Source organism: Eptatretus burgeri, chromosome 10 (assembly GCF_056783735.1).
Source record: "Eptatretus burgeri isolate ZD-2024b chromosome 10, Ebu_testis_v1, whole genome shotgun sequence".
In the NCBI taxonomy this organism is placed as follows: Eukaryota; Metazoa; Chordata; class Myxini; order Myxiniformes; family Myxinidae; genus Eptatretus; species Eptatretus burgeri.
In genome coordinates, this window is record NC_140970.1 from 45,661,310 (window position 1) to 45,685,238 (window position 23,929).

The window sequence follows — 23,929 nt, forward strand, 5'->3', positions numbered from 1 at the left end:
ATATATATATATATATATATACATATATATATATATATATATATATATATATATATATATATATATATATATATATATATATATATATATAGATATATATATATATATATATATATATATATATATATATATATATATATATATATATATATATATCCATATACAGTATAGGTATGTATATATATATATATATATATATATATATATATATATATATATATATATATATATATATGTCCAACTGGCCCAGTCTGATGTTCGACTGAGTCGGTCAGAGCAAGAATTTGGAATTTGTTCATGGTGCCAGCGATAGCTTGCCTACTATTTGCCAAAGACACCGTGGGATCTTTAACACCCACCAACTCATGCCGGCAGATGGGACGCCCAATTTAATGTCCATCTGAGGGACAGCACATACATTTATGCCTCGACCCCTGCATATGAAACACCAGAATGACAGTTTATAGCTGGGCTGAGATTTGAACCCAGGCTGGACGGTTCAGAGGCAAATGTGCATAGCATGTGATGATTTATTGAAAGCTTGGGGTTTAGAGTCTTCCCACAGTGGATTTTGACCGGAATAACCTTGCACAGTGAGGAAAAGGCTGTGTTGGAGTAAATCTGTCAGTAATTGTCACAAGTGTCAGGAAGCATTTGATGAGTGATTAAAAACGGCGTTGATAAGCCAAAACGTGATGACAATTCAGACAGTTTGCCAACCAGATGGAGATGGTAATGGCCTTTCTATCTTGGCACTATCCAGGCAGCATGAAAAACTACGAGACGTTCCTCATGAAAGATATGCTGTAAATATCATTATCAACAGAAGGTTTCCATATCTTCTCTTTGCTGTAGACTCTGGTGGAGGACATTGACATGAGTGGCCTGCCCACTGCCAAGACTCAAGAGGATGGTAAATGTTGTGTTAAAAAGACACACATCTGATTGTGCTGGATGTATATGGTATGTTGGCTTTGTAGTTTGACTAATGGAAGCTCGTCCTTTGGTTTTATAGTAAACAAATGGACAGTGGCAATTCAAGGCCGGTTTTTTAATCTGTCGCCGTCACCCACTTTCTGGCATCACGAAATAGAGTGCGATGCCATTAACACAAGCGATGAAACACCTGAAGTGGTGAAAACAAGGTTACACTTTGAGCTCAGAAGGTGTTTTGTACAGGGGACAAACAGCTATGCTTTGACATGCAAGCAAATTAGTAAAAAATAAAAGTAAGAAGTGTGTCAGAGGTGCATCCTGGTGGTTTATCTGTGCATGAAAAACAATGAAGACAAAGGTGAAGCCAAACGATGAGACAAAAACACATTCCAAGTATTTCTGACAGATGTGCAAGACACAGCGAAGCAAAAATCCTGGTTTGAATGTCCCTTAATCAGATTGGCTCTTCATAAATATAGCCAGTAAAAGCATAACAGCATAGTGGTCTGCTATTATTAATGAGATATCCGCTTGCTGAGCACTCTTGTGGCTGTTGGGTAACCATCAGGGTGGTTGTCAAATGCTTATAAAGCAAACAGGTTTTTAATGGCATTTTTGTTTTGTTTCTTTTAAATTTAAGCATCTATCTTGTAAGGGGGCTGGCAGGACAGCCGAGAGATATGCGTACTTGTCTTTGAGTTGCGTTGTCTGGGTTTGAAACTCATCTCAACTGTAACCTCTTATCCTCGTGTTTCCCACGCAGGAGGATACATCAACGCGTACGCCATCCCTTGGAAGGACGCTGAGATGGAGGACCTATTGGTGGATGTTAAAGACCTCAGAGCGACTTTCATGATGTGTGGATGAGTTATCACCAGCACCCTGAATAGATTGCAAATTCCTGCCAAAATCCCCTTCAATAGAGTTTCCTATGATGGAGTGTTGATATGTCCAGGATGGTTCTAGCCGTGATACGTTTCTCCACTTGTGAGCACCCACAAAGTCCTGCCAATAGCATGGGTCACCATTATACAGTGGCCTGCAAAAGTATTCACCCCCTTCCAAAGTTTTTACATTTTGATGCCAACTGAGCCTTTCATGATGCTTTCAAATCAAACTTAATATATTAAGTCTTCGCAAACTACTCCAAAGTGATAAAGCTAAAAAAAAATGCAGATAAAATGTGAATAAAGTAAGATTAACAGAGAAAAATCAGATGATTCTCAGTTGCAAAAGTATTCAAACCCTTTGTCAGATTAACCCTAAATCACTTCAGGAGCAAATTATTTGTTTGAAAGGTTAGAAAATAAGTGTAATAGGTTTCGCCTGTATGTAATCAGTGGTTTAACTTAAAAATTAACCTTCCCCACTTATCTTAGGAGTTTTAAAGTGAAACTCACTTGGTCAACCAACAAGGCAAACATGAAGATCAAGGAGCTTTCCAAAGAAGTCAGACATAAAGTGGTGGAGAAGCAACGTTCAGGAGAGGGTTATAAGAAGTTTTCAAAGTCACTCATTATCCATTCAAGTACGGTGGAATCCATCATGAAGAAGTGGAAGATTATCATACCACCTAGACTATAACCAGATCAGGTCGCCCATCCAAATTCAGCATCGAGGCAAGGATGAAACTGGTTTGGGATGTCACTGTAAATCCAACAATGACTATGAAAGATCTGCAAGGCTCTATGTCTAAGGTGGGGGTCAGTGTTCATTGATCAATAACACCCCGTTTCCTTCACAAAACTGGCCTCTCTGGGCAGGTGGAAAGAAAGGAGACATTACTGAAAAAGATGCATTTAAAACTCATATGGAGTTTGCAAAAAAGCATCTTAATGAAACTGCAAGCATAAAGAGAAGAAAGGTTTTGTGGTCAGATGAGACAAAAATTGAACTTTTTGGTCTAAATTCAAAGCATTATTTCTGGTGCAAGCCTCACACTGCACATCACCAAGTCAATACTATCCCTACTATCAAGTATGGTGGTGGCAGCATCATGTTATGGGACTGCTTTTCATCAGCAGGGACTGGAAAGCTTGTGATAATACAAAGGACAATGGACGGTGCAAAAGTACAGGAGAATCCTTGATGAAAACCTCCTTGCTTCAGCCATGAATCTGAAACTGGGGAGGAGATTCACATTTCAACAGGACAACGATCCAAAGCACAAAGCTAAAGCCACACTAGAGTGGCTGAATATGAACAAAATAAATGTTCTTGAGTGACCCAGTCAGTCATGACTTGAACCCAATTGAACATTTATGTCGAGACTTGAAGATTGCGGTCCATCGACGATCCCCATCAAACTTGGCAGAACGAGAGCAATTTTCACATGAACAATGAGCAAAGATTTCACCATCTCACTGTGTAAAGCTGGTAGAGACCTACCCAGAAAGACTCGTAGCAGTCATTGCTACAAAAGGCGCTTCCACCAAGTATTGACCTCAGGGGCTGAATACTTTTATAACCAGTGAATTTTGATTTGTGCACGTTTTTTGCAGTTATTCCTGACATGTAACCTCATTTAACTACAAGTGTTTAGTTTGATCTCTTCTGTTATGAATAAAAAAGTTCATTTGGAGAGATTGTTTCTACATAATTCGTAATTCATCTATATGTAGCATTATTGGGAGGGGTGAATATTTTTGCAGGCCACTGTGTTTTCTGGTTCAATGTTTCTGGAAGAACCAATTTTAAGCCGGTTTCAAAGTGGGCTTTTGAAGTCTCTGCAGAGACTTGCAATGGCTATTCGTTGATCCATTATCACAAAGCTTTGCATCAGATTATTTTTTAAAAAACAACTGAACAGATTTTGAACTATAACCAATGGTGCTCTGTCTAAGGTTGCTGTTATTGTTTTGAGATTTTTAATTTTTGGATTAAAAGCTCCAGGAAATACACTGGTGATTTTATACATGATCCCCATTAAAGTAAGTGGCACGTGGAGAGAAGTGACGGCCAGAGAAATATTTCAGCTTTCGACCTAAAGTTAAAGTTCAAAACATTTTGTTTGAAAAATGGGGGAAAATAATGACTTTACGGTAAGATGAGCCTTTCAGATCTCTCTTGATGCTGAGCCTTGACATGAAGAGTCCAGCTGAGATGTTACATGTGAACATTCCCAAAGAATTGTGAGGTTCAACATGAGAGGCAACTTGATGGCATTAATGCCACGCTGAATTTCCAACAAAGCTTTCCTCCTTCCGCAGCAAAACACGATATTGAAAGGAACAAACTGAAAGATTACTTTTTGGATAAAAATATTCACTTTGAATTAATTGATCACACGCCAAGCCATACGCAGAGTCTAGTTTCTCCCTCAATCTCCCCATGTTCAGATTGTGATTTGGATGTTTTGGATTTTGAGCCATTGATACATTTTACAAACACTGACCCTCAAAAAAAAAAAACACACCTGTCTAATCAGCTCGACATTCTGTAGTTATCAGGAGTCATAACCACATCTCTTAACCTTCCAAAATGATGGTAAAGCATTCTTTATCTTAGAATCCTATTCAGCCCTTCCCCGCCCACTTCAGCCACAATACATCACTTTAGCCACTCGCAGAGTGCTTCATGTGCTAATGCACTGGAAGACACATTGAGTCGAGCCCAATGGAGAATGGTTAAACACAATTAAACCGAGTGCTTCCAGACAAGCACAAACGTAAATTGTGGAGAATTAGCATGTGACTACGTTTCACTGAACCATGTTTTCAGGGCACACATACCATGAATCGAGGCTCTGCGCTGAACAAAGGCAGAGAAACGCGTGACAAATACACACACTCACAGTGAAACGTTCATGATCTCGGTAGCGGCATAAAGGTAAGCACGACCACGAGAGTTCTGCGAGGAGCGCTTACAAGAAACTGAGACCAGAGTCACTGTTTTGGAAATATGAGCAGTCAGACATCAAAGGAGAGTTCATGCCATAACAGCTCCAAGTGGGGCTCTTATGGAAGGCCTAGTATGGCAAAGGGCTCTCTGAAAAGCACAAGAGCACCATGTATCCACCTTGTCCTCATTTTGTCACTTTGGAAGGACCAAAATGGTGGTGCTTCCGTTGAGCTTCTGCGTCATTTCTCTTGACAAGATGCAGGTGGTTGCAAACAGGCACCGGCGGCTTGCCAAGCGCATGGAGCAACCACTTTATGGAGGCTGCTATCACTTTAGTATTGAGAATCCCCATCGAAAAAACCTGTCGAGCACGTCCTCTCCAGCTCCATCCACCACGGATGGTTCTTTCTTAACTACCGTGTGACCTGTGGGTGGGAATGAGGAGATTATGGACCACACGTAAAATATCTGGACAACATAATGCTTATGGATGGACGTGTGTCATTTATATAGTTATTATTTACTGTAGTTTACATCATGATGACATCTGCATACATGACCTTCAGAGCTGAAAAAACAATTTTTGGTCAATCGGGGACAGCAGGATGAGAATGAAGGTTCAACGCTATGTAGTTATGACATGCTGTTGATGGTCATTGTTATTGTATCACGGTACTCTTACCTTTGTGGTTTTGACCTTATTTCCCGAGGAGCAGCTCCAGCCAGAACGGTCAGGAAGAACCTTGCAGTCTTCTCCCTCAATGCAAGGATGCATGTGGCACCACCACTTCTGCATCACAATGTATGCTGAGTGGAGATGCGGTCCATAAATGGGGGAGGTTGTGGGAACGAAGGAAGAATAATGAATGGAAGGGAAGATGGCATTGATTAAAGATAAGAAATAACAGTTTAATGTTTTTCAGATTCTCATCAGCGAAAGGTTCCTGCCAGGATATTGTGATATGAGGATGTGTTGCTGAGCAGAAGAACATTGCTGAGCATGGGGTGTGAGATGCAGGAGATTATAATACCGGTCACTGTTCCCCAATAATCCACGATTCTGTTTCTGTCTCTCCCTCTCTCCCCCTCTCTCGTAATAAGAACCAGCTTGGATTCAAACCCATTAAGTTCGACATCTCTGTCCCAGGCCAATGATTAACTGCAGCAAAAATAACCTCGGCCAACTGTTGCGAACCGAGTGTAGCCCCTCTCAGACCCGGGACCTACCACCGCGATTCCTAAGAGGCGATCCATGGGAATTAACAGCGAAAGTGCATGAGCTGTGGCATGAGTTTAAAGGGTACTAATGTGAATAATGCATCGAAATAACAGGGATCATTAAAATATATTCAGGCAATCGGCCTAACAACTGAATAGGGGCCTCGAGGGGCTCCTGCCGGTAAACAGTGCATTTGCCAGCACGAGAGCAGCTCGCTTACTATTATATTTATATATTTCAGCAGCGTAGTCCATGTACAACCCCAAAAATGTGAAGCTGTCGAGATATTTGAACGACAGTCACATTCGTTTCAGGCATTGCCAATGCAGTGATTAAAGTTTTGGAGGCAAATGTTATGCTTTGAAACCACTACACTGTGCAGGCTCATGGCGCATGAAAATACTTGAGCATAATGATGATAACTCAGCCCAAGACTACAGAAACTCGGCCTTAGCAAGCTGGCAGAAAAAAGGCACGCAGAGTTGGGTGTCCTTTAAAGCCTCACATAAAAGCTTCTTCATATATATATATATATATATATATATATATATATATATATATATATATATATATATATATATATATATATATATATATATATATATATATATATATCTCCCACTGCATGCACACAGTAATACAAGTACCATCCAATTTCTCTCACTTCCTTCAAACAAGATCGGCATTGCAGATGGAGAGAAACAACAGGACTTGCGAACACACAATTTGTCTTCCAGTGAGAGCAGCTGCTAAGTTGGGATCCTTTAAAGGAAGCTGAGGACTTGCCCTATTGCAATACTCCAACACGACTGTAATGTTTTGATGAAATATGGAATGAGGGAGTTGGGGCGGGGGTCATTCTGAGCTGCCACTCACTTTGCATTTCCACATGTGTGGAAAACATTTTGGGATGACGTTGTGTGGAATTTAGTTTGGAAGCTAATGCTATGCCTTTCGACGATGAGCAGAACCCCCATCTTTAAAGCAAGCCAAGCTATCCAAATATTGAGGATGAATTACATGATGGCTTGTAAAGAGTGCTATTAATGGGGTAAAACCATTTGGTCTGACCCGGGCAATTTGACCAAACCCCAACCGAAACATCTACGAGTACACGCGCGTATAAGACGAGAGTTGTGTTTAAAAAATGAATTTATAAGAATGCACAAAATCATTCAAAGTTAGAATTGAAGTTCCAGATGAGGCAATTTGAAGTTCCAGATTCAAACCTGTCCATGGACTATTTAAGTGCCAGAAGATGCAGGATGTGTACCCTGCCAGGCCTAAATGGAACCATTGTAAATCTTGTCTATCATGCAGCTCCCCGTGGGCCTTATTAGTCTGTTTGCTGATGGAAGAACAGAAATGGATTGACATTGGAGGGCCTTCCGTCCAATTGTGCCTTCACCTCGTTAAGAAATAGCACATTAAATGAGAAAATAATCCTCCAAAAAAAAAAAACATTGGTATCACATGTTTAACTACAGCAATAACGACGACGTCAATAAACGGTTTTATCCCCGTGTTATTTCTTAATGTGAAATTAACACATCAGAGCAGGCAGAGCAAAATCGCCGATGATTGTACTTTATGAAGGGGCATCTTTAAAAGCAAGTTTTCGAAACAGGTTTAACATCAGTTTCTTTACTCGTGAAATTGAACATTCGCAAGTATATTGCTTGGTCTGGTCTGTTATTCTGTCCATTTGTTTGTATGTCAATCGCCTACAGGTCGTAATATAATGTTACATCGATATTCACAAAACTTAGCCACCTGGTAGAGGTAGTCACAAGCGAGAAGGCGATTGTTTTGAGGTCAAGTTCACATAAAATCATCAATTTTCATCCGATTCACTTGAAATTTTAACAGGGTTTGCACATTGGGTCACTGAAGCCTATTGCTTTTAAGGTCAAAAGGGCAAAGGTCAATGTGACAAAATCATCAATGTTTATCCAATCGACTTAAAATTTGAACATAATTTGTTTCTTGGGCACTTAATTTTTTTTCACCAATCAAAAGCTAGTAGGCAATTGTTTCGAGGTCAAAGTCACATAAAGTCATCAATTTTCATCCGATTCACTTGAGTTTTGAAATGGGTTTGCATATTGGATCACTGAATTGGTTCACCAATCAAAAGCTCGTGGCCTGTTGTTTTTGAGGTTTAAGAGCAAGGTCGCAGCGATTGATTTCACAAGCACCGGTCTCGGGTTGCTTGTTTTATTTGGCATTTACTTTATTTTACTTTAATAAAACTAGCATGATCATTTATTACTTTCTCGTTTTAGTAAAGCACCATTACATGTCATGTATTTCACCTGGGTTGATAGTTCGCACCTTGGAGAGATGCACATTTCTGGATTTTAATTTGGCTGATAAGTTTATTGCTCTGAATAGCTTGATTTCTAATTTTTATTTTCAAAGCACAAAACATTCCATAAACGGTTAGAACAATTTAGCTCCATTAACAATACAGACATAATGTAGGCAAAAAAAAAAACAGGCAATGAGCGACTTAAAGCTTGGCAAAAAGCACTCAATCGTTTAACATTCCATGCTTAAAATTATCAATATGGAAGTAAACAAAAAGTTTGATTTACTATGTGATGGGATAAAGCATCATAGGTTCGTGTCTTGTATGCACTGTGTGTATTTTGTGAGGCCAGAAGGGACTTTTCAGATGAATGATGTAATCTTGGGGAAGTTTCCAGCATATATCTTGACAATGCACTGATGATGTAATCCAGGGAAAACTTTCAGCAAGCATCAAGGCAATTTTTGGATGGTGTAATAGAGGGAGCTTTCTAGCATCGTACACCGCGACAATGCAATGCCAACCACGCCACCAATATTTGCATCACAACCTGTTCTCATATGGCAGAAGTCAAGATATAAAAAGGTGAATATATTAAAAACAAAAGACCCAGACAAAAAGGAACCAGGGCAGACACAAAGTAATGCAGAGTATGAGCATGAGAACATGTATGGGCCCCATTGGGTACTAGTGTCGAAAATAAAGGCTTGGTTATACAACTCTACTAAAGGCCCTTACTGTTTGATAGGTTCATAAACAGTTTACCCAATTACCTCTTTTATTTTGAGTTTCTGCTGTAGATGCAAGTGTATTAAAAACATAATGTTGCAAATTCCGTTTTTAAAATTCCCTATGCATTGAGTGTAAAGAGGAAAAAAAATCATGAACTGTAAAACACCCTTTTACTGCATGGTAATCATGTTTACTGACTCCTCAAGAGCGTTTTGCAACAGCTTTTTGGGAATTACATTATAAAACTTCATTTTATGCATTCAAAACTAAATTGGATTTTTGTACTATAATTTTTTTGCTTTTTTTGCAGAAAAAAAGAAGAATCAATAGCTATTTCCTTTAAGAGACTTACTATTTGCAGGACGTTCAACATTGCTTACAGGTAGGTCTGTGCACTCACTTTTGAGTGATCGAACCTGGGTGTGAATCTCGATCCAGCTAGAAACTGTCACCCTGGTGTTTTGCATGCAAGGCGAGGCATCAATGTGTGTGCGGTCCATCGGAAGGAGGTTAAGCCAGATTATCCAATTGCGAGGATTAGCTGGTATACTTTAAAGATTCTCGGTTTTCTTTAGCGGTAAGAGAGCCATCACCGTTACCCTCAACAAATTCCTAATTCCTGCTATCTTCAGTTAAATGGCAGCCCGGTTCGTGAAAGTCTTGGACCAGAAACATTCCCTGGCCGACTCCACAAGGTCGGAAAGTGGTAGATTAGTGTTAGCATAGCCTCGTTTTGCTGCAGTGGCAGTTATGTGAACAGACCAGGAAAAGCACAAATGAGGTAATGCGGTCAAACCTACATTCAACTCCTTATATTGTAAAAGACATGAGATGCTTTACATTCCAGGGAAAGCGGAATTGAAAGTCCACTTCAAAGGATGATGTGACCAACGATGCGGCGTTCCATGTTCATGCCACAGTTGATGACACTTTTGGTCAGATAAAATTCTTCCAAGAATCAAATAAGGAACAGACAGATCAGATAAATGCATCATAGTTTCAAGTTTGTCTGGTTTTGAAACCAATTTCTTTGCAAATGTAAACATTGAGACCGAATTATCGTATTTGATGTGGATCCTCAATTTGAGAGCTGAATCCCATTCCCTATTTTATGCGAGCATGTATATATATATACAAATGTATGCACATACAAGGAGGGTGATGCAGGAGGGAGAGGGGAGGAGTAGAAAAGTTTTTCTTCAATCACAAAGGAATCGTCCTGCGCCAACAAATCTTGACACAGCCATCCTTGTTGACTTGGTTTCCAGCACGTGTCACACATTTTCTAAACGGTGCGTTTCCTAACGTCTTTGGAATAGAAGTCGTGTTTTTGACTCTGAAACTTTTAGACAAGTGAAAAACATTTTGACTCCCCTTCATACTTCCAAAGTGCTCACCGTCCACGCAAGCTGGAGCTGCCCTTGTGGTTCCAGCCACCTGACTTGGCAAGCAAGAGCACTTGACGGTTTGCGAGCGCTCCTCAATCTTGTTCTTGTTACAGCAGCGATGTGCAGCGACTACTTCACATGTTCCCATCTTCACACGGTGCCCTGTCGGACAGAGAGTAGGTATAATCCACATAACACATATTTTATCCTACTAACAGAGGAAATACCTCCAAACCCGACTTACTGGACTGAGAAAATGAGACCATGGACATCTCCATAGCAGTCTCATACATGACAACCCATGGCATCTTTTAATTCTGTAGTTTGTTCCTAAAGTTTGAGGGATTAATACTCCACATAATATAGGAAAATATAAAATTGACAAACCTCTTAAACTCAATAAAAGATATTTCAGTGAAATCCAAACCCCGTGAATAATACAGTCGATGTATTTGCATGAAGAATAATGGCGAAAGAATGACGCACAACGGATGAATCACAAAAAAATAGCTTTTGCTACACTTTAATAAATATCTTGTTTATTATCGATGCGCAAAGCCTGGTGTTGGCTTAACGACGAAGGTGGCTAGCTTAAGATCTTAGGGTCTTCAGTTCAAGCCCCTATCCTGCCATTGAATTAATACCAGGTGGGTTGTCTCAGCTTGTCATCCTTCTGAGGTCAGCAAAATGAGCACCAGCTTACTGGTAACAGGGGGCATTGCATCAGCGGCACAGCCGCACCTGACAAATACAATGTAGCCAAGCAACCACAGGCTGCATACAAATAAATAAAATAAATAAGACACACAAACCAAAGGAATAGTTCAGCACAACCTAATTGTGCACCAAACACGTTTGTGTTCCACAAGCACACCTCGTTAGGAGGGATATTTCACCCCTGTGATTTTGCGAAAAGTCACATTATCGAAACAGCACATCGTTTTGGGATATTTGGGAGTTGATATTGGGGGAGTTTGTTTGGAACCCAAAATGACTAATTCATTACCCCACACATGCAAAGCGAAAAGTGGGGTGAAGAAATTGGTTCATGTCTGTCTGTCTGTCCATCCATATTATCAATTTATCATTGAGAAACATCATATTTCAACCGAATGTTATATTTCCAATGTGAATTGACACGTGAATAGAAAGACATGCGTGTCGTTTTACCGTACATTTGCTCTGAATTTGACCGTTTGCACATGCGCAGAGAGGAGTGAGATCATTTTTCAATCTGTCTACGTGGCAGTCAAACAAAACTGAAAATCATTCCAACAGGAAACTTACTGTTTTACAGCACCTCGTAATGCACGCATACGACAGGCACGAAAAACTAATGTCACGTGTTAGTTCAGGTGATGTAATAGATGCTGGGTAAAAAGGTGGTAAAACCCAGAATTAATTATATTTATGCACTTTTAAACCTCTTTAAAGCTTTATTTAATTACATACTTTTTTTTGTATACACTGTTGAGGCTCAAATAAGAGTAAACACACAGAATGTACAACAAGGGGAGCAGGAGACAAGCAGGGTGGGAGAAGGAAGGACAAAACAGTGGGGAACAGAGACATAAGGAGATCTGAGGAAGGGAGAGGGATGGGGTACACGTGGTAAACAAGATGGACACTACAGGGACTTTCAGGAAGGAAAGCAGAGAATTTGAAGGAGGTGGGTTTGGGTGGATTAGCGGGGGTAGAAAAATCGTGGTTTTGGATGGGGGAAGATAAGAGGTGGTGGTGAACAGCTGGTTTGAAGACCTGGAGGGAAGAGTGGGATTGAAGAGAGTGTGGGAGTTTGTTCCAAAGGTGGGAAAAAAGAGGAATGAAAGAGTGAAGGTGAGCAGTGATTCTTGATCTTGGTAGTTCTACCAGAAGGGGGTTGCTGGCAGACCTTGAGCGCCCTGCGGAGATATGAGGGAGGTGGGATATGTCGCAGACAAAGTAAGGGGGGGAGACAGGAGAGGAGACGGTAGAAGATAGAAAGACCACCAACCTGCCTGCAGTGAGAGAGTGAGAGGCGCAAAGACTCAGCTTCATCGCGTGAGATACCAATGATCCTCAATGCCTTGGTTTCCACAGTGTGAAGCCAAGAAAGGTGAGAGGCGGGAGCATCAGCCCAGAGGGGAGAGCAGTACTCCATCAGGGTGTGGACGAAAGCTTTGTATGTGGTCAGGAGCTCAGGAGTGCCAAGGAAGGACTTTGCACGATGGAGGATGACCAGTCGGCGACTGTCTTTGGAGGCCAGAACCTTGGCTGTTTAAAACTTGAAGACTTATAAAACGAATCGTCTTCATAACACTTCTGAGAACCATGCAATCGATCGAAACATAGCATTAGAGGGTGTGGCATGTTTTTTGAAGTAAAGAGAAGGCGGCCATTATGGGTATGTAGCGATCATCTCCATCAACTCGTCTTTATTGTAGTCAACATCAACATCGCCATCGCATTATTGGATCAAGTTTATAATCATTATTTACGTCTGCCACCGAAGGTGAAGGAGGTTACGTTTTCACCCCTTTCTGACTGTTTGTCTGTTTGTGAGCAAGCAGGATATCACAAAAAGTTGTGGACGGATTCGGAGGAAACTTGGTGGACAGGTTGGACGTGTCGCATGGACGAATTGATAAGATTTTGGTGAATATCCGAATCCGCATCTGGATACAATAATTATTGATTTTCTAAGTGATTCTTCACCATTGAGAGAGAGGGCCAAAAACGATGTAGTACTGTATAGCATGATATTTCAAAAATGTATTGGGCCGATATGTTCGTCATGGATCAGGCATTATGTGGCGGAGGTATGCGCTCTACCGAGTGTCCTTCTTCTTATTAAAGGTAAGTTTCATGATCTTAATAATTAAAGAAAATAAACTATTTTATGTTCTTAATACTGGAAAATGAGCCTGTTGTTAACTTAACAGTTAGGTGGCAGGCATTAAGATCTTCGGGTCTAATTGAGTTCAAGCCCCTATCGTGCCGTTAAACAACACCGGGTCGGGTTGACTAGGCCTTTCATGCTTCCGAGATCGGCAAAATGAGTACCAGATTCCTGGAAACAGGGGGCACTGCATCAGCGGCACACCTGCATTTCTTCTTCTTTTTTTTTTCATTTTTTACTTTTCATTAACCTCGCCATCAAAGATGGACGGGGGTTCTGTTTTCACCCCTGTCTGTCTGTTTGTTTGTTTGTGAACAGTATTATGGAAAAACTCCTGAACGGATTTCGACGAAACTTGGTGGGGAGATTAGGTATGGTCCATGGATCATGCCATGAGATTTCGGACTTGGTCCAAAGTCCAATATGGCCGCAATGGCGGCCATTTTGAAAAAATATTTGAATTTTTGTTTTTGCATTGCTACATGTTTTAAGTGATTTCCAACCCAAAATAAATAAATTTGTTGGAGAAAAAACCCAGAAATTTTGCAACTTTTTGTTTCAAAAAAGTTTCGATTTTATTTTTTTGGCATTTCTACATGCGCGTCCATCTAGTTTAGTTTATTCAATCGTGGTTCAGTGGAGTCTGATCCGTTTTGACCTACAATGAATAGGATATCAGGTTCACTGAAGTGACCCAGCAGTATTGGCGGCGGAGGTTTTGCACTCTACCGAGTACTCCCCCTCTAGTTCAGTCTGTTTCACGTGAAATGAACAATGAAAACATTTTTTTTTGAACCGCACATTAAGGCTCATTCAATGGAAGAGTCGAGATACAGTAAGAGATTTACATTTCGTGAGTAAATGGTGTAAGTGTTTAAAATAGGTTATATAGCCATGGTCATCCTACTTGTGCAACATTACTACTATTTCTACTACTACTATTACTACTACTACTACTACTACAAATATTCTCACCTTCTTGGAGGTTATGCTTGGGAAAGTTTTTGGCTCAAGTCTTTCACGAACTTGCTGGCCAGGCCAGGACCTTCGACTGAAGGTGATTTGGGCAATATTTTGTACTATATTCAGGGTGCCGGTAATAACTCGCCCACTCTCCATGAAAAGACATCAGATCGTCAACGTCCACCAACTAATGCCAGCAGATAGGACACCCATGTCAACATCGACCCGAAGGACGACGCCCATTGTGATGCAATGTCCTGCTTGTGAAGCACCAATCGTACAGTGTATAGTCGGGTAGTCAGGAATCTAACCCAGACAAGACATCTATAAGGTAAGTGCCCATTCACCATCCTGACAAACACTTGTGCAGTGTGTACAAGTACATATTGTCCCCCCCCCCCCCCCATGTGAATGTGGATATGCATGGTTGTAGACTGTCATAATGTGGTGATGCACACACTTGGTTACAACCGTGATTTATATGCAAAATGGAACATAGTTGCGTCCTTAATAAAGCACTTTTGGCACCTTTATTCACGTTGACCACGTGATTGTAGGTTCTCATTTCCACCAATTTTTTTTTTCCAATTCCGAAATCAGGAATGCGGTTAGCCTCGAATGGCCATGTCACGAGGACATGGTTAGCCTCTAATGAATGTGCCACCTGACAATGTGGTTCGGCTTAAATGGAAATGTCACACATAATGTGGTTTACCTACCAGGGCCATATCACGTGGAATGTGGTTATCCTCTAACGGACATGTTGCATGGAATGCATTAACCTCTAATGGCGTGTCATATGGAATGCGGTTAGCCTCGAATGGCCATGTCACGTGGAACATGGTTAGCCTCTAATGGATGTGCTACCTGACAATGTGGTTCGGCTTAAATGGCAATGTCACATATAATGTGGTTTACCTATCAGGGCCATATCACGTGGAATGTGGTTATCCTCTAACGGACATGTTGCATGGAATGCATTAACCTCTAATGGCGTGTCATATGGAATGCGGTTAGCCTCGAATGGCCATGTCACGTGGAACATGGTTAGCCTCTAATGGATGTGCTACCTGACAATGTGGTTCGGCTTAAATGGCAATGTCACATATAATGTGGTTTACCTATCAGGGCCATATCACGTGGAATGTGGTTATCCTCTAACGGACATGTTGCATGGACTGCATTAACCTCTAATGGCGTGTCATATGGAATGCGGTTAGCCTCAAATGACCATGAAGACAATATGAAATGGTGATAAAGCCACCACCTTGTCAAAAGTGAGGGGGCATGATTATATGAATGCAGGAAGATGATTCCACAGGAAAGAAAAAGGGGCAAAGTGTGTAGATTGGACTTTGAAAGGTTAACAAATTGTGGATTTCACAGGTGAACAGGTGGGACCTATTGGGATGGAAAATGAGGAAGGCTAAGAGAGGGGACAAACTGGCAAGCAGGTGGTGTAAGGCCAGATGAATGGCTATTCGAAAAACGAACAAACCTTTCTGTGGCTGAATGGAAGCTGGTCATGTGCATCACATTTTTGCTATAAATAACTGACACCGACAGCATTGACCTCCAGCAAGTTCAGGAGTGCAAGGTGACGTACAGAAGCTGTGGCCAACGTAATACAGCAATTCTTTTTTCCTCCGAGTGCAAATTCCTTGATCATATCATGCTCCAGGTGTCAGACCAACTTATCTTCTCTGGATCAGGTGAAAGGGAAGTGAGTGCTGCCGGTGAGGAAATGGATTGGCCTTTTTTGGTGTAATTGGAGGAAATAACTGAATTGGACTGTTTGGTGTGCCTACCCAAGCACTTAGTCCATGATCCTGGGATTGCAGATTCAAATCATACATGGTGTATCGAGTGATCAATTTCTACGAATCTTCTTGTGTTCAGTATACGGAACTGTCATATTATTGTGCTTGTCATACATGTGATATCTGCACAGGTTAGCCTGAGATTATTATCGAAAAAGTTAAAATAGAGTGAAGTTATAAGCTAAGAAGTATGTATGAGTGTATGTATATAATTTATATATGCACATACACAACACAAGATTGCCCCCCAAAATATGCATTTGCTTTCTTTTCAGAAGCTACACAAGCAATTCCGAGGAAACTTGACCACCATCTTCACCACCCGTGATGTCCCAAAGTTTGTTCACAACATTAAAAAAAAATTGGGGTCTAAGGGGTTCTACGGGGGGTTTCCTCCTCTTCCCCCCAAAATATGTTTTGTTTTCTGAAACCACACACATAATTTTGATGAAACTTGACCACAACGTTCATCACCCCATGATGTATCAAGGTTTGTTTATGGCATTAAAAAAAAATTCCAGAGGTATTTACTTTCTTCTCCATAATATATTTTGTGGGTCATCCATGCCTACCAGTGGTTGCCTGGTTATCTTATCCAGCCACCACCAGGTGAGCACCCAGGGGTACTGCCCGATGTTTAATATATCTGTGAGGTTCTTTGTCATCAGTCCTGTTGGTCCAGCTATCACTGGTACAACTTTGGCATTCTTCAGCTTCCAGGATCTTCTCACATTATTCTTGAGGTCTTGGTGTTTGGTTATTTTCTTAATCTCTGCATTGTTTAGTCCAAAATCACTGGTATTCACACCAAAATCAACAATGCCTGTTCACGCTCGATGGGATCATTAGTTCGTACGTGAGCGGTAGGTACTTCCATGTTTTCAGTGATTACTTTTGGTTCATGTTCCCATAAATTTTATCGAACTGGGACATCAAAGTTTTTGCAAATGTGCGAGCGGATTACATTATAAACTCTGTTGTGTCGTTGTGTGTGCAGCTGTTCTGACATGAGCTTGTTTTTGTGTGTGTGTTCAATCATTAAGCATAACATATCATTCTCATTACTACCTCCACCTTCATCACCTCTCTCACCCCTCTAACCTCTCTCTCTCTCTCTCTCTCTCTCTCTCTCTCTCTCTCTCTCTCTCTCTCTCTCTCTCTCTCTCTCTCTCTCTCTCTCTCTCTCTCTCTCTCTCTCTCTCTCTCTCTCTCTCTCTCTCTCTCTCTCTCTCTCTCTCTCTCTCTCTCTCTCTCTCTCTCTCTCTCTCTCTCTCTCTCTCTCTCTCTCTCTCTCTCTCTCTCTCTCTCTCTCTCTCACCCTCTCCTCGCATCCCTCCCCCCCCCCCGTGGCATCACGATGTTTGGTGAGGCATTGCTCTCCCCACCTCCCCTTCCTCACTCTTCCCCCATTCCTAGCTTCCCCTCCCTCTTGCCTCCTCTCTCCTCTCTTCCCCTCCCCTCCCTCTTCTCTCATCCCCCCCTCCCCCCATCAGCGAAGCGCCAGGTTGTATTTGCTAGAATACAATATTGTGCAAAAGTTTGGGTCATTTTCACTTTTGTGATGCTATCCCCCATTAAACATTTGTGGCTTGTTAGAAGTATGTAATATTGTATCTAGATAGATAATAATTCAAATTTCTGTGAAAATCAATTTTAAATCATATAAAGTATATTAAATAAATGAGGAAATTGAAAAAGCTATTTTTGCGATACATATTATATTAGCATGTGCTGGTAATAGCCTCTTACCACAAAGAAAATATTCAGGAAACAGTTAGTGGATTTTTCTACAGGAAATAATAATAAATTAGTAATAATAGGCATCCACAACCATCGTTGACCATGTTGTGGAACGTCGGCTGAGGCCCTCACCTTTTTTTTTTCTTCCTCCCACAATTTTTCACTTTTATACCTCCACACGGACGGTGGACAGAGGTTATGTTTTCACCCTGTCTGTTTGTCTGTCTGTGAGCAGGATATCTCAAAACGTTTGGGATGGATTTGGACAAAACTTGGTGGGCATGTTGGGTGTGCGACAGGGACAAATTGATTAGATTTTTGTGAAGATCCGGACACTAGAATTTTTTTAATTACCTCGGCCATCGAAGGTAGGTAGAGGTTATGTTTTAACCCCTATTTGTCTGTCTGTTTGTTTGTTTGTTTGCAGGATATCCCAAAAAAGTTGTGGACAGATTCGGACGAAATTTGGTGGACAGGTTGGGTGTGGACATGGCCGAATTGTTTAGATTTTGGTGAAGATCCGAATCCGGATCCAAGAATTTTAAGTGATTCTTCACCATTGAGTGATTGGGCTAAAAACGATGTCTCAAACGGTTAGGGACGGGTTCTCACAAAACTTGGTGGACAGGTTGAGTGTTTGACAAGGATGAATTGATTTGATTTTTGATGAACATCCGGATCCACGTCTGGATACTATAATTACCTCTGCCACCGAAGGTGGATAGAAGTTATGTTTTCACCTCTGTCTGTTTGTCTGTGACCAGGATATCTCAAAAAGTTGTGGACAGATTCTGATGAAATTTAGTGGATAGGTTGAGTGTGCGACAAGGACTAAATAATTAGATGTTGATGAAGATCTGGATATGGATACAACCGACACAAATAAAAGGCAGTGTGTGTGTGTGTGTGTGTGTGTGTGTGTGTGTGTGTGTGTGTGTGTGTGTGTGTGTGTGTGTGTGTGTGTGTGTGTGTGTGTGTGTGTGTGTGTGTGTGTGTCATTGTATCAGTGTGTCTCCTCCATAACTCCAAAACTATAAAACCGAGCAGCCTGAAACTTTGCATGCACACTAAGAAAACTCCAAGGAAATGCAGGAGTGAAAATTGGGTGTTTGGGTTAATTAAAACACCCCTTTTGAAGATAATTAACAGCCTTATTTAATTATATCCTTCATCAGGCGATCCTCGGCCACCTTACTCTCTGGAGTTTTAAGGCGTTTCCTGGGTAACCTCGCTGGGGTCTGAAGCCGCCATGTTTTTTGGCCTGCTCAACCATGCCTCAACTTGGAACAGGCCGCAACGATTTATGAGCAATAAAGTTGTTTTTTTTCACTTTCCTCACTCATTTCAAATTCCTGTTCATCACAGTTACAAATTGCTTTATACATCACTTTTGGAAGTACTCTAGTTTTCAAATTAGGAGCTTGGAGCGATTTCATGATCTTCCATGATCGCCTCTCACGGACTAATAAAAGTACATCATTGAAATATTATTTTGGTTTGGAGGATCAGATATCGTCCAGACTAAATAAGTAAATAAATGCTTGGAATTACAAAATTTCAAAATAGCAGACAATAGAACAGACACTGTCGAAGCTTTTCATCTTGCAGCTCATCAGGGCACACGCAAGAACACCGGAAGTGCAGACACGAAATGAAACAATTCATTTGTTCAGACCATTGGGGATTAGTTCTTTGGACTGTTACTGACACAAACATATACATTATGGCCTTGAGGCACCGAAGGAACCGGTGACCTTCCATTTTTCAATGGATTCAGGTCAGAACAGATACAGTGTTTGCACACACTCTTTTTGTTTGCAAAGAACAGGAGCTTGTGTTTGCATAAATGCGGCTTCAAGAACACGTAAATGTGCTTCAGTATGCGCACGTGCCACAATCTGGAACCATTCAGCGTGATAGTCCTGGGCACATTCAGAATTGTTCAGGAGGTGCTGACCAATGGCAGAATCACTTTGAGCAGGCATTCTTGTTGGGTTCGTACATGTGTGGGATGGTTGTGTACGACCCGTCTCCAAGTTGTTCTGGATTGCCAATGGAATGTGCTGCTTGATCCGATCCTCCAGTCTGAGTGATGCATGACCGACGTACCTGCCATCACACCGGCACTGAAATTCATCAATAACGTTGTTCAGTTTTATGATAGGGAGCACGGCTTTCTGGACTGAGGGGAGCAATTTGTGGGTGGTAAAAATCACTCTCGTTGCAACAGAGTTGCAACATTGTGAAACTGACCGTTTCATCTGTTGTTCAAACTTTTGAGAGATTTTTCCTCTCCATGGCAGCTTAGGATAAAAGACACTTTTCTGGTCCAAATATAGTGTCCTCAGACCGATTGGCAGTTTTGCACTGCATAAACCCACAGATGAATCGCTCATGGTAGCCATTGTCCCAGAGAATGGTATTAATGTGCCCAATTTCAGCAGCAAGTAGACAGGGTGAATATATGGCCTATGCTCTATTAACAAGGGTATTCATGAGGGCAATCTTGTCGCATGTTGAGTTAAAGGAGTCCCACCATGTGTACTGCCCAATGAAGGTAGAAGCACATTTACGTGTTCTTGAAGCCGCATTTATACACAAACGAGCTCCTGTTCTTCGCAAACAAAAAGAGTATGTCCAAACAAAAAGACAAAACAAAAAGAGGAAAAAAAATTAGGACCGTACCAAAATTAACCAACTTCATCGAGCGAGATGATTTAATGCATTCACTGCTCGACCTCGCACCCTGTCCCTCGAAGGAATGCCTATCCATAGCATCTGCCATATGTGTGTCTACATTTTCAGAGGTTTTGTGAGGTCTCCAACAGGGAATCAAAGCAAATCTGGTAAAAAAAATGGATGTTTTAAAATGAAGTTATAATGTTTGCGTGGACCACAAACCGATGACTTATGTGCACATGTGATATGTGCACAGACGAGCAGGAAACAGCTTCAGCCACTTGCCAAGCACCCATTGTGGTACCACACTACGTCATCTTGAGCGACTGGTTTATGCTCCGTCACCCTGAGCAAGCGGTTCAGGCTCCATCACCCTGAGCGAGTGGTTCGTGCTCCGTCACCCTGTGCGAGTGGTTCATGCTCTGTTACACTGAGCGAGTGGTTCATGCTCCATCACACTGAGTGAGTGGTTTATGCTCCGTCACCCTGAGCGAGTGGTTCATGCTCCATCACCCTTAGTGAGTGGTTTATGCTCCATCACCCTGAGCGAGTGGTTCGTGCTCCATCACCCTGAGTGAGTGGTTCGTGCTCCGTCACCCTGTGCGAGTGGTTCATGCTCTGTTACCCTGAGCGAGTGGTTCGTGCTCCGTCACCCTGAGTGAGTGGTTTATGCTCCATCACCCTGAGCAAGTGGTTCGTGCTCCGTCACCCTGAGCAAGTGGTTCCTGCTCCATCACCCTGAGCAAGTGGTACATGTTCAATCACCCTGAGCGAGTGGTTCGTGCTCTGTTACCCTGAGCGAGTGGTTCATGCTCTGTTACCCTGAGCGAGTGGTTCGTGCTCTGTTACCCTGAGCGAGTGGTTCGTGCTCCGTCACCCTGAGTGAGTGGTTCGTGCTCCATCATTGTGAGTTGTGAAATAATTCCGAATTTCCGAGCCGTTTGCCATATTAACGTGTTTTCTAAATGACCGAGCCAAATTTTTTTTCCACCCGTCACACGCAGCTGTTTTAAAAGACTATTGCTTGTGAACATATCCTTGAAACATCTATATAAATGCAACATTGTCAGTGAAAGATACTCAAGGTTTCTGGGTTGTATACAGTAAGTACTATAGTGGGTAATCACACTGACTCAAACCTGCCGATTCCCAAAAAATTGCCCCGATATCGGCCAAGCACGTGTGTGTGTGTGTGTGTGTGTGTGTGTGTGTGTGTGTGTGTGTGTGTGTGTGTGTGTGTGTGTGTGTGTGTGTGTGTGTGTGTGTGTGTGTGTGTGTGTGTGTGTGTGTGTGTGTGTGTGTGTGTTCATAAAGCATAACATATTCTCTCTGCCTCCTCCCCTTCCCCCACTCCCCTCTCTTTATCCCATCCTTGCTCTTCCTCCTCCCAATACAGTGCAGCATCCTCCACCCACTTCTCCTCTCTCACTCTCCAATCCCCTGTCTCTGTCTCTATCTCTCTATCTCTCCATCTGTCTCTGTCTCTGTCTCTGGACATATCCAGGTGGTGGTTATGTCCGGGCGGCATTTGTCTCCGGACGAGTCTGGGCAGTGTTTCTTTCTGGATGTGTCTGGGTGGTGTTTGTCTCCAAACGCGGCTGGATGGTGTTCCTCTCAGGGCGCGTCCAAGCGGTGTTTGTCTGCGGACACATCTGGATGGAGTTTCTCTCCGGACTTGTCCGGGTGGTGTTCCTCTCCGAGCGTGGCCGGGTGGTGTTCGTCTCCGGATGCGTCTGGGCGGTGTTTGTCTCCAGACGCGTCCTGATGGTGTTTATCTCCGGACGTGTCCGGGTGATGTTTGTCTCCGGAAGTGTCTGAGTGTTGTTTGTCTCCAGACGCGTCCGGGTGGTGTTTGTCTATGGACGCATCCAGGTGGTGTTTGTCTTAGGATGTGTCCGGGTAGTGTTTGTCTATGGATGCGTCCGGGCGGTGTTTGTCTCAGGACGCGTCCGGGCGGTGTTTGTCTCAGGACGTGTCTGGGCGGTGTTTGTCTCAGGACGCGTCTGGGCGGTGTTTGTCTCAGGACGCGTCCGGGCGGTGTTTGTCTCAGGACGCGTCCGGGCGGTGTTTGTCTCAGGACGCGTCTGGGCGGTGTTTGTCTTCGGACATGTCCGGGTGGTGTTTGTCTCCGGATGCTTCCAGGCATTGTTTGCCTTCAGACAGCTTGGCTCCAGATGCTTTCTGGTGGTATTTGTCTACAGACAGCTTGACTCCGGACACGTCCGTGTTGCATTTATATCTGGACGCGAGTTTGTCTCCGGCCCGTGTTTGTTGTATGACCAGTAGAAAATGGATTTCAAACATTATTTTGTTTCCATCTTCACTGTTATTCTCTGCAGAATCATTCTGATGAGACGGTATGAATCGCAATTAACACTACACCACACGTCTGCCTTCCCTTTCTCTCACTTCACACTGTCTTCACTTCCATCACCCCTCCTCTCACCCCCTCCTCGTTGAGGCACAACCAAACCTCGCACTGTCTACATCCCCACTCCTGGTTATCCTTGCTTCACTGTCCTTAAATTCAGTGACAACTATGCGGATAAGTGCCACCTCAGCCTCCCCTCAACCCTTCCTCAGTTACCATCAGCTGGAACTTTGGTCGACTCATTGTCAATCCCCACTGAGATGTGACTCTTAGAAACACCTTCACAGCCTGTTCAATGTCAGCTCATGAGATAGGGACTATGCCATGCATCATCGTTGAAAAACATGTCTGTCACAACTGTCTGGTCTGGTGATCTTGTTTAGCCCTTTCAGCTTTCCACTGCACTCCTTGACTATTTTCACCTAAAGTGATTGACACTGTTGATGTCACAGTTCAGTAACCAGGTTGAAGAAGAGATTAAACAAGCTAAGGGCAATTGTACATCCCAACCAAACTTGAATGCTGTCACCTCTGTGATTGTGCCTTCACAAAGGGACTTGATCATGTCAACTATCACAAGTAGAAAACCATACCTCATTTGCTCCATCCACGTAGCCTGTCTGGGGACAGAATCCTAAGCTTTATACACATCCATGAGAAGCAGAAACATCTTCCATTTGTTCTCGTACCTCTCTTCCAATAGTTGCCAGGCACAAAAAAGCATGTCCACAAATCCTCTGTCTTTCTTAAACTCATCCTGGGAATCTGGGAGCACATCTTCAAAGCATGAAAGAAGCACGCACACACACACACACACACACACACACACACACACACACACACACACACACACACACACACACACACACCTCACCGCGCCCCCCCCCCCCCTTGTTCATGTTTCATTCTAAAGCCACTGAACACAACCTCCTTGATGAAGTCCGGACTTTTTCTCCATTGGCAATTGGTAAAGCAGGCTACTTCAAAGCCGAGAGGGATGAAACGTATCAGGAAGAGCCTCAATCAGTAGATTGAAGTAGTCATCAGGCTGC

General features: G+C 42.4%; 1 protein-coding gene across 2 annotated transcripts in view; it reads right to left on the reverse strand.

Annotated features, from left to right (window-relative positions):
* Positions 1-1,036: 1,036 nt before the first annotated feature.
* The window catches only part of LOC147018462 (chemokine-like protein TAFA-2), a 224,841-nt gene continuing 201,948 nt past the window's right edge, over positions 1,037-23,929 (reverse strand). For both annotated transcript variants that reach the window (XM_085898100.1, XM_085898099.1), the window contains 3 exons: positions 10,436-10,588; positions 5,459-5,583; positions 1,037-5,201 (listed from right to left, as the gene is read on the reverse strand). In XM_085898100.1, coding sequence (XP_085754226.1) covers positions 5,190-5,201; positions 5,459-5,583; positions 10,436-10,588 — 290 coding nt within the window. In that variant the 3' untranslated portion in view covers positions 1,037-5,189. The remainder of the gene's footprint in view (positions 5,202-5,458; positions 5,584-10,435; positions 10,589-23,929) is intronic.